Source organism: Haliotis rubra, unplaced genomic scaffold (genome assembly GCF_003918875.1).
Source record: "Haliotis rubra isolate DU_JTF1 unplaced genomic scaffold, ASM391887v1 Scf108, whole genome shotgun sequence".
Taxonomy (NCBI): domain Eukaryota; kingdom Metazoa; phylum Mollusca; class Gastropoda; order Lepetellida; family Haliotidae; genus Haliotis; species Haliotis rubra.
Window position 1 is genome coordinate 1,595,944 of NW_025764981.1, and position 11,658 is coordinate 1,607,601.

Below are 11,658 nucleotides of genomic sequence, written 5' to 3' on the forward strand. Positions count from 1 at the left end.
ACTGGGATTCGAACCCATAACCATACGTTCCTTGCATGCCCAAGGGGCATAACTCTGTACTGGGACATCAAACTATGACGTAATTATAACTGTAGGGGGATGCTGGGAAACGCATATAATACTACAGGTTATTGTGTTAGAAAAGGGCGGTGGGGTAGCCTAGTGGTTCAAGCGTTGGCTCGTCACGCCGAAGACCCGGGTTCGATTCCCCACATGGGCACAATGTGTTAAGCCCATTTCTGGTGTCCCCCGCCGTGATATTGCTGGAATATTGCTAAAAGCGGCGTAAAACTAAACTCAGTCAGTCAGTCAGTCAGTTAGAAAACCTTCAGTATATAAACCTTTATAAACTGAAAGGTCAGTTTACAACTTCCACTCTAACCAGCATTTGCTGTTCCTATTTAATATTATCATATTTGGGCGTTTTGAAAACCAATCGGACATTTCAGCTCATAGTTCGAAATCGATAGGCTAACTCTTGTCTGTAAATATATATACTTTTGATAGAAACAAACAACTCCATTTTAATTGAAACGGAGAATCAGTAAAACGGGAGATTCAGACCAAATGGGAAATATAGACTTGCTTCCTTTAAAGATAAAACATTATAGTAAGCATGACTGGAAGAGAAAAAAGATGGTTCAGGGACTTTAGACGACAAGGCAAATAAGTGAAGCGGCTGTAATATGCTCACATTAGATGGCTATTCCAACAGAGTTATGTCCCTTGTTCGTACAAGCCAGTCTCGAGACACAGGCTATCGATACATAAGGATATATATAGTACTATAGGGGCATATCCTATATACCGATAGCCTGTGTCTCGAGAATGAGTGAAATGGCCTGAAACACAGTCAATGAAACATATTTTTCCGCCCCACCATTTCCTTACTCATGTGCAAAAGGGCTTTTTATTGCTCAGGTCGATTATCTCCCAACAACCCTAGGTCTCCTTTTCAAATTTAATTGAGGTCTTTGTTTCTTTCAAAATTATAAATTTTCGGTGACTAATCTTTTGTCTGGTGTTTCAAATTTAATTACTTTTCGATTTATCTTTGCATAATAAGTGGATAAAACTACACTTGAAGCGATTAGTTATGGCGAGAAATATCTTCAGAGAGGACAACCACAGATTCACCTTATTGAAATAGGAGGTTATGCAGGAGTTTTAAAACAAACCATATGAATACAAATGACTCGAGACACCCTTTTTGGCGTCTGTTTGTGTGTTTGTTTTTTTGCTTCATAACATGTCACCATGTTTGATAAACTGTGAGTGAGTGAGAGTTTAACGACACCTAACAGTTTTATCAAGACATAGCCCAAAGTGACCCAGATTTGATTCCCTATATGGGTACAATGTGTGAAGTCCATTTCTGGTGTCCCCTACTGTGATATTTCTGGAATATTGCTAAAAGCGGCGTAAAACCATACTCACTCACTCACTGTGTTCATGCATTCATGACAAAGACTGGGAGATTTTAAGGATGAGTGAGTGAGTGATCTGTGAGTGAGTGATGTAGATCTGACTCAAACAAACAAAAGAATCAGCTTGCCACCAATCAACGTCACAGACTAAGAATGAAAATATGCATTAAAACAGACCAGCACACAAATATCACTTCATGTTTATTTTCTAGTCTACATACAAAATTTCTTTATACTTTTCTTCTAGCGTTTCCCATCGAAATCTGTTGAGATCAATCTGAAATAAGCAAAGACAGTTCAAAAATAATAAAAATAGATAACAAATTTTACAGAATGAAATCCTTTTTGTGGATAATATGGCTAACGTCTTATATGAGATAATGGCAAGTTGTGCATATGTGTGGAAACCTGACACACATCTCCCTGTAACTGTTTGTTTATTGTTTATTGTTTATTGTCACACGCAACAATTTTCCATCCTTGAACTAATCAATCTTGGACGGGGCAATCCAGTGATCTGTATTCAGAGCAATGATCCATGATGTAGGGGTACAAGGACATCTGGGGTGTAGCTACCATTATAAAAAAAAGGCCGGGCTTACACATGATTGTTGATAAAAAGGTTGGGCAAGCCCTCAATCTAAATATAAAGCTTTGCCACCTATCGGGCTTACACACACACAAAAAAAAATGGCTTGCTATGCGCCTGGACATGCTAAGTCACCTGGACTGACCACCCAATCCACCTGGCTACCTCTTATGACCAGTATGAAGTGCAACAAACCACTTCCTGTAATGGCACATCAGGAAATATTTTTTTAGCAATTGAAAGGTTCAATGCCAATGTCTACTGAACCTGTGAAGGATTATTTGACTGCTTCCCTCTCTGTTATAACGATATTTTTGTCAAATAAATTAATACACACATGTGGAAATACACCTATGGACCCCTCTTAAAAAGATCTCTTCTATTATTACCTGTGGTCTCTGTGTTCTGGGTAGGTGGGGTTTTGGCAGTATTCACGGAGTCTCTTGTACAACTGAGTTGGTGTTCTATATAGACATTGGGCTGAAACACAGAAGTAGGGGTGGGTATTGCAGAGAATTTTCATATTGCGATATATTGTGATGCGAAAGCATGTATTGCGATATGTATTGCAATATATTGCATGAAGTATTTTTAAACAAAAACTACTTATAATCAAGTTAATTCTTGATTTATAGAGCAAAAACACAACAAAATCACTAGGCTTGATTAAGCTTAAATAACAACTTTTAATCATGATAAAATAAAAATGTGAATAATATTTGGCACAAATGAAACAGGGACATATCCGAAGATTTCCGAGTGTTACGAAGTTTTCCGAATGCAAGTCAAAATACCGGTTTTCGATCAGCGTATCGCAATACGTATCGTTTTCAGGTCTGAATCGGTAAATACCGGTAAACCGGTTATATTGCGCAGCCCTACACAGAAGTCTTGCTAGAGTGATCTCCCTTGCTGGTGTTACTGATGCTTTCTTTTGAGGGGAAGGTGTCAATAATTTTGGAAATATAACAAATGCTGAATGCTATTGGTAATGTTAAAATGCACTCAACAATATTCAAGCTGCATGGTTGTGGCCTGTAACTAACTGAATCTGAACCAGAGAATCCTGTGGTTGATGACAATATCGTCACAAAATCGATCACTGGATTGTCTGGTTCAGACAAAACAATTCAGACATAGGATCTGGCTCATCTTTATCACCACAGAAGCACCATATTATATGGATGGACAAACAGACAAAGGATACTGATTCATGACAGAAAGATGATGGACACCGTATCATGACCAAAATTCATAATCACAGTCATACCTGGGAATATTTCAGGATACACCAAGTTATCTGGACAAAGGGGGATAGCACCCATTGTGTACAGCCTCCAGCCTGCAACATCAGACACAATCTTTACACCATCACAACATCATCAACACAACATCATTACACCTGTGGCATGATGAAATCTAACACTGTTACACAGACTAGGGCTGTTTCTAGGTGACATGGGGTCCAAATGCTTCAACGGGGCCATGACCCACAGTGCATTCATGTCAATCATCCTTAAAATCTCTCTGTGTTTGTCATGAATGCATGAAGACAATGTGTGTGAGTTTGGTTTAACGCAGCTTTTAGCAATATTCCAGCAATATCGCGGCTGGTGATGCCAGAAATGGCTCCACACATTGTACACATGTGGTATTTGAACCATTTAGCATGACGAGTGAAAACTTTAACCGCCCCGTAACACGTTGATGAAACAAAAGTTAGTTATATTCACTTGCTGGTGACCTGAATTATCAAAATGTTTTTTATATCTGTTTTTTTTTCACACAAATATTTTACACATTCATCCACTGGATTTGACACACAGATATATACAGAGAAATACCTACATTGCTACACCGAAGAATTCATGCCGAGCAGTCGACACAGCAACATCAGCAGCCTGCAGGGTTGTGTAGTAGTCTCCCTTGTTGCCCTGGTAACCCCATGTAACAATGTGATCACCTAACTTGGTCTTGGCTTCCGAAAAGATTTCTGCAGATTAAAACAGAGTTAATTGAAACTCTCGATAAAACAAAAGGGACACTTAATGTCTACCACACACATACCATGAGCGTACTTTGCTATAACCAATAAAAGGACACCCTCATTGTCTTACTGTTATCTTGTTACTCTAGACAAGCTGTTGTTATCAAACCCAGCCCCATCACATACCTTACATCAGTGTATGAAGTAAGACCAGTCCGACCGCCCCAGACGGGCTAGATTTCTGACTGACGGTCTAGATTTACAGCTAGCCAGTCCGATGGTCTGGTAAACATTTTAGGTGTTCCATACATCTGTGTAAATTCACCATATCTAGCTTGGTGTCTGGTCTGGTTAAATCCATTTTGGGCTGGTAACATTTTCAAGTTACCAGTCCTGATGTCTGGCTTGGTTTTTGGTTTATTTCATACACTGCTTACATGTACTGAACAGGCTTCTCACCCATGAATATCATTGGCTACCTCCTTGTACTGTTATCATAGTAGATGAAACCTTACTTGTGTATAATCCTACCTTGTACAGACTGAGATAGACAGACAGACACATCAGGGGTGGAAATAACCCATTGCCCGACGCCTGAGTCCAGTGTTTTTTTCTGTCGGGCGAGCAAATTTGTATATCACACTGTACCGGTGTCCAGTTGATATTCCAATGTTAATTATGTTGTTTATTTAAAAAATCAACAAGAAAACGGCCGGTATAGTGGAAAAATTATCAGGGCAAGTGATTTTACATGGGCCACTGTACCGGAGTACACTAGCAATTTTAAAGTTATTTCCACCCCTGCACATACACATATGGTCACACACAGACACACACACACTCAGGATTCATAAGGGCCAAGAAATATCCTCGACTTGTCTTTACAAATGAAAGAGTTGTGATCCATCAAACTGTTGGAGTTACAGAAGCAGCATGGTAGACAGCATGAGTGAGTGAGCAGGGGTATTTTATACCACAGTTAGCAGAGTACATCAGGGAAATCAATGGCTCTCTGTATCCAACTAATCACTTCATCTGACATAATCATGGGGCATGAAAACCTATAACCTGTGTATCTCTCGGCATAGCAAAGAGATACAGTCAGTTATTTTGACACTAGGAATTGAAACTGGCTTTCAGTAAGTCAGCCACATGGCTACACTGCGACTTTAGCCAGTCTGCAGCTGGACTCTGGTAAACATTTTATATTTCAATCAATCTTTATTTCAGTACTTAAAAAGGCCACAGGCCTGTAGTACATTTAGAGTTTACATGAGTAGATAGAAGTCATTTATAAATTCTTTTCTGTAACAGTACTTTTCTTAATCTCATAGCGAAATAGATGTACATTGCCAGATTCTGTAATAGTGATGTGGTAGTATCTGTTAATAGTGAAATTAATGTTCTTACACTTGGATGCTTATAATAGTATGGCTTTAGGTAGTTCCTTCGTAGAGTCGTATAAACAGGACAGATTAGAAAGAGATGTAGTTTATCCTCAACAGTATTCATATTACATAACTGACATATTCTGTTTTCTCTTTGTATACCAGTATACCTGCCAGTTTCAATAAGTAATGCATGGGAGGAGCGACGAAAACGAGAGAGAGAGCTATATGGAACTTCTCTACGTCGATTTTTGCTAAATAGTCTTCAAAACGTATAACCGATTTCCATTGATTATAATATAAACAATTTGTTGATAGAAGTAATGATTCCGACCAAGATAGGAAATACATGTCTTTCATTCTTTGTGTAAATGATATGATAAAATTTGCATGTAACTGAACATTGTGATCACACCACACATAACCATAACCAGCTTTGTACACCAACTCCCTAATATCAGTCACCCAATTTCTTTTCCCATTTTCGTCATACAATTTCATCATATCATAACATTTTTCGAAACATTTTATAAAGGACTGAACACAATGGACTATGTTACCTGGTACATCTGTATACGTCTCTCCCATCACAGAAACCTGGAACTGATACCCTTCATCATGGAGACGGAACAATGTCTGGAAGAATGTCTCTGGATCCTTGTCATGTTCCCTACAAACAAACACCCTGGGACTCACTCACTGTCTCTACATACACGGTGAGGTGAGGTGAGAAGCGGTGAAGTGAGGTTAAACATCATAGTCAAGATTACTGCGCTTATAATGATTATATTCTGTCACAACACATTTTTTGTTTAAGTCTCACAGCTTTTACCAACATGTCCAACAACAGAAATCTGTTTATTAGCAATATTTTCTGACATTGAGGTGGTTGTAATTGAGAATATTTTTCAGCAGAAACAGTTGTTTACTGAGAAAATATTTTGACTGAAATTCTTGTTTAATAATCAGATAAGAGTATGTTCCAACAGATGTCTGTTTATTGAGAATGTTTACATCTAAAGATGCTAGGAGCAACAGTTGACAGCAAATCTCCCATAATGTTAACAGCAGAATAACAATGGCAGAGTTTTCTTGATTTGCCAGTTGTAAACATGTTGCAATGATCTGCCTTTTTAAAGTGAGTGAGTGAGTCTGGTTTTACGCCGCTTTTGGCAATATTCTTGCAATATCACGTCGGGGGACACCACAAACAGGCTTCACATATTGTGCCCATTTGGGGAATCGAACCTCGGTTTTCGGCGTGACGAGCGAACACTTTAACCACTAGGCTACCCCACCGCCCCGCCTTTTTAAAGACTATTCCAGGGACTACATAGTATAAACCTCTGGGCTTGCAATTAGTTTTGCCTGAAAGAGAAAGGGATGTATACTATCCAGACTGATGCATTGAGCCCTCAAATGTTGCTAGGAAATGAGGACTGAAATCATCAACACAAGTAAAAAGACTTTTGAAGTCTGAAAGGTGAAATGACATTGAGTACTCATCCCTCTAACTGCCACTCATCCCTCTAACTGCCACTCACCATCTATGTGCCCACACAATATGAAGTGATCTGTCCCCTGTATCACACAATCTGTTCATCTGGGTAGTCTGTCCCCTGACACTGGAGGAGCTCTGGGACACACAACACAGTCCATCACCAGCTTCAGGTCCTTTCAGCACTTCCAGGTCCCCCAGCATCTCTGCTGCATCACGAACATCACTGCCCGTTTTACCGTGGGTATTCTGCTGAAAGTCACTTCTCAATTCTTGTGCAGGTTTACCTACTTCTATAGAATCATTTGCCAAACTATGTTTAACATTTTGCACATTACATCCCCCTTGTCCTGTAGGACTTGGATCCAGTTTCCCTCTTTTGGACCAAGTCCGGTGAAGGTCACCACATGGGCGATTCTCTTCTATGTGATGGTCACTGTATAGGAAACTCACATCTGTCTGATGGTCAGTGCTGTGAGATGTTACCTGCATCAGAGTTGCATCTGTGCCCTGGGTCTTATCACAGCCAGGGTAAAGAAGGACAGGGGAAAGTACAGAACCTGACATTTCGGTCTGATCTGTTCAGCCAGACCCTTTGGTCTGTGGTCTGGTATAAGCTTGAGGAAGGAGGATATATTATCCAGAAAGGAATCTCTGTTGTATGTGGAGTTGAACAGAACAATATCCGCAACCAGGCTGCATAAAAACAAAAAATACAAACAGCTTAATGTTTTCAGTGAGTGTGTTACCAGTGGGTTACATGCTTGTTTCAACAGTTTTATTCAGTCTCTGCAAAGAAATTGCATCATAATGCTTGGCACACCAAGGAGACATCATGACTCACCATGACAGTGTCAGCTTAACACAAAAAATGCTAAGTATAACTACAGGTCCACATTTGTGAACCAGGAGCTGCTTGAATATAGAGGTTGGATCATCACAAATCAAGATTCATGAAACTGTTGTATGAAACCCATGTTCAGCCCATCGTTGCAGAAAGTGACATCATTCTTTTCAGTAACTACAATGGTAATAGGAATCTGATTCTGAATCTAAATGATGTACATATCAATCAGTTTTTAATTTCCATGTTTATTCAGAGTATGGATTATTATTGTTGATTTTAAAACCCCATAAATTGACAATGTAGAAATCATAAAATATGATTCCAGTGCAACAAATAGTTACACCATTTACAGTTCCTGAACAATTAATAGTTAATAATCAAACCAACCTTGACAGTATTTGATTATATCCATACTGAAAGTCTCTGTCCTGTTGTTTCCGGACAGGGTACACAAGCTGGTTCTCATGGAAGTACACAACCTTCCTCAGTCGCCCAAGGTCAGGCCTAAGGGCAGTTAACTCTGCCAGATTCAATACTGAGCTGGTGAATAATACTCTGGATAATAATGGATTGGAGAAATTAATGAAAGTTGTGAACACATACTGCCTTTTAGAAAGTTGTCAAATGCAAATTTGTTATTTTAGGATTGCACTTTCCCAGTAAAGTACAGATTCTAGTACTTTTGTGGTTTACATCCTTCTTGGATTCGAACCCACACGCTCAGAATAATGTACCTAATCTGCCACAACAAGTCAGGCAATTCCCAATCCCAAGTATTACACATTTGCATTAATGAAACTTATCATCCAAAACTGAGTTCCACAGGAGATATTGCTTGTGTGAGATCATATGATATCTCCTAGGAGATATCGTTTTGACAGTAGATTTTGTACAATGTTCTGACAATGCTATGACGTCATGAACTTGATGATGTCACAATGCTATGACATCGCTGCACTGCAAGTCTAATGGCAGAACCCTGTTCAGAGATGTACAGTTTTATTGAAAACTAATGAAGAGTGATTTTGAATGATAAATAGAATCTCACCCTCGTGTCTTCTGATATCAAATATATCAACGCTCGTTGATAAAAGTAAAAATATCCTCTGCAAGCCTCGGATATTCGTAATTTTATCAACTCGTGGTGATATATTTGATATCAAGAGACACTCGGCCGAGATTCTCTATTTATCAAACAAAGTTAAAATAAGGGAAAACTGATTTCTATGGATAGTCAACTTCTTTATTGCAATGAGTGCGACGTTTCGGTGTAGGTACTAACACTGTTATCAAGCAAGTGATACAACAACTGAAGCAAGGAGAATATATACATAGCTGTATAGTGAGTATATACAATTAACAAGGTTGACGTACATTGGATATTTGATAAGTGATTACAGCAGAGGAGGTTGATGTACAGAGTGATTGATTGTGATTAGAGTTGAGTTGACGTACAGTAGTTGTGATTACAAGCACAAAGGAGGGAGCATGGAAGCCAGATGGACAAAGGAGGTAGGGAAGGATTACTGGTGGTGGTCTTTGGTTGTTGTATCACTTGCTTGATAACGGTGTTAGTACCTACACCGAAACGTCGCACTCATTGCAATAAAGAAGTTGACTATCCATAGAAATCAGTTTTCCTTCATCTTCACAACTTCTAAAATGCCTCTCAAACAAAGTTAAAATAGTATTGAATACCACTTCATTTCTTACACTAAACGTTTCATACAATACGTTTACATCAAACAAATGTTGATGAAGCCCTCCACTCAGCCATATTCCAGTAAGTAACGTTAGCCTTAAAATAATCGACTCTGGATCAAGCAATACAGATATTATACAAATAGATATTATGAACAATTATGAACATCGATCATGACAGCAATCACATATTGAAAATCAACTTTACTGAAATGAAGTACATATTATTTCTAACTTTTGAACTCTTAAACCACACGTACCGATACTCCCCACACTCACACTTTGACTGAAGTAGAGAGCGGAGGTCCTGGCCCTCCAGTGCCATTTCTTGGCTGGCAAAGTATACCGAACGCACCCCGTCAGTTTGTCACACAGCAGATCAACCAACTGCTTGTGAGATCCGCCATAAAAACCTTCGATTATCAAAATATTACGTCCGTTTTCGTATTTTTCTGAAAGTGCTGCCATCCTCGTGGACAGCCCGGGAGGGATTTCAGTTTCTACATGAATGCATCGGTGAGGTATTAAATATCTACACGACTACAGCTGAATCTCTCCGAAGTGGAACTCAAAGTAAGACATATGGATTTGTTTACTAAGGGGGATAACTCTAAAGTCACTACTTGGGTGCACACCGTGGTAAAATTAAGTCGCTATGAGAATCAGCGAAAGAAGGTTATGTATATGACGTTAAAATGAACACCGCACGTTGACAGTCATGACATTACGTTTATTCATCTGGTAAATTGACTTGTTACGCTATTGTTGATTTTTGTTTTGTATTGGGAATTTCATGTATATTTCATTTTTGTTCTGGGGAGGTAGGGGGTTCATCAATTTTGTACACATACTAGGGGGTCATCACTTTTGTACATAATAATATTTTCAAAATTATGCTAAACAATATGGGAAGGGGGAAGGGGTAATTGATTTTGTACATGACATGCAGGGAGGGGGGTCACTTACTTTGTACATACATTTTAGGGGGGGTCAGTCACATTGTACATGTTTCTCCATAAAAATCATCATCACCCCCATAAATTATGAACGGTCCCTTATTAAAGTATTTTGATTTTGTCATGTGGACAAGGTGTCTGACATAGGGAGTTCCTTCACATTTTTCAGGATGCTTCTATCTGTCAGTGATTAATGGTTGTCAAAGGGACTATTATATTACACAGTTTTTTAGATTCCATTTATTAGAACCTTTTAAACTTCCGTCAGTAGCTGCTGCTTTGATTTCAATAAATTATTTATAATCCTTTTCTGGGATGTTTATAGAAAAAAGTTCAAAACATTGTCACTGAGATTGCTGTACTAATATGCCTCAGACTGCTGGAAAAAAAGTAAAATCTAAAACACACACTGAAGAAAGATATATCTTTTAAATAGAAAGACTATCTAGGCTTGTAGTTTTAAAAAACAATCTGGTGTTGCATATGTAGATGAAAACTATATGTTGTTTCCACAGGAAACCTTGGTGTCCTCTTTTCCGTATTCACCGGATTTAGCACTTTTGGATTTCAACGAACTATTTTACACAAAGATCGATAACATTATATTTGATGTAGAGGACATTTTACACCACCAGGAGGAAGCATTTGATCAACTTTGGCAGAAGTGTGTGGACCTCAGAGGTGATTATGTTGAAAGTACATTAGCAGGCCAACATAGTTAGGCTCAGGACTTGGTCATCACTTGAATGTTCAGATGGTGTCATCAGTGCAGCGATGTGAAATTTAAGTTTGTTATGTTGACATTCGTCATATAACTGTTCTATAGTGACCATGATTTAATGGAAGTAGCCGACGTCAAAATAGTATTTTAGTCAAACTGGCTTTAAGTGTTAATTTTTCAGAGACTAGCCATATTATTATGGAAATGGGTAATGAGTGGCCGATTGAGTGACATCGTACCCAGTGGTGTGGCTTGTCAACCAAGGATTTTTATGGTATCCCAATTGCATAGATTGATGCTCATGCTGTTGATCACTGGATTGTCTTGTCCAAACTTGATTATTTACAGACCGCTGCCATATAGCTGGAATTTTGTAGAGTGCAGTGCCATCAGGTTATAGCAGCTGTTGGTCTGGTTGCAGTTTACTGACACTCTCAGTAATATTCCAGCCATGTCACAGAAGCATGGATGAGAAAATCAAGGGACAACATTGTGAGCAATGTTCAGTGCTGTTTGGGTATGAAGACACACAGAAGGGCTTGTA

At 38.8% G+C, this 11,658-nt stretch overlaps 1 protein-coding gene across 1 annotated transcript; it reads right to left on the reverse strand.

Moving 5' to 3' along the window:
• Positions 1–1,612: 1,612 nt before the first annotated feature.
• LOC124281271 (glycosyltransferase-like domain-containing protein 1) lies at positions 1,613–10,108 on the reverse strand. Its single transcript, XM_046717304.1, is given in 10 exon segments — positions 1,613–1,704; positions 2,406–2,496; positions 3,287–3,329; positions 3,331–3,358; positions 3,865–4,009; positions 5,952–6,061; positions 6,936–7,417; positions 7,420–7,585; positions 8,124–8,291; positions 9,694–10,108. Coding segments are annotated over 10 exon segments (1,479 nt in total). The 5' UTR covers positions 9,906–10,108; the 3' UTR covers positions 1,613–1,670.
• Positions 10,109–11,658: the final 1,550 nt, after the last annotated feature.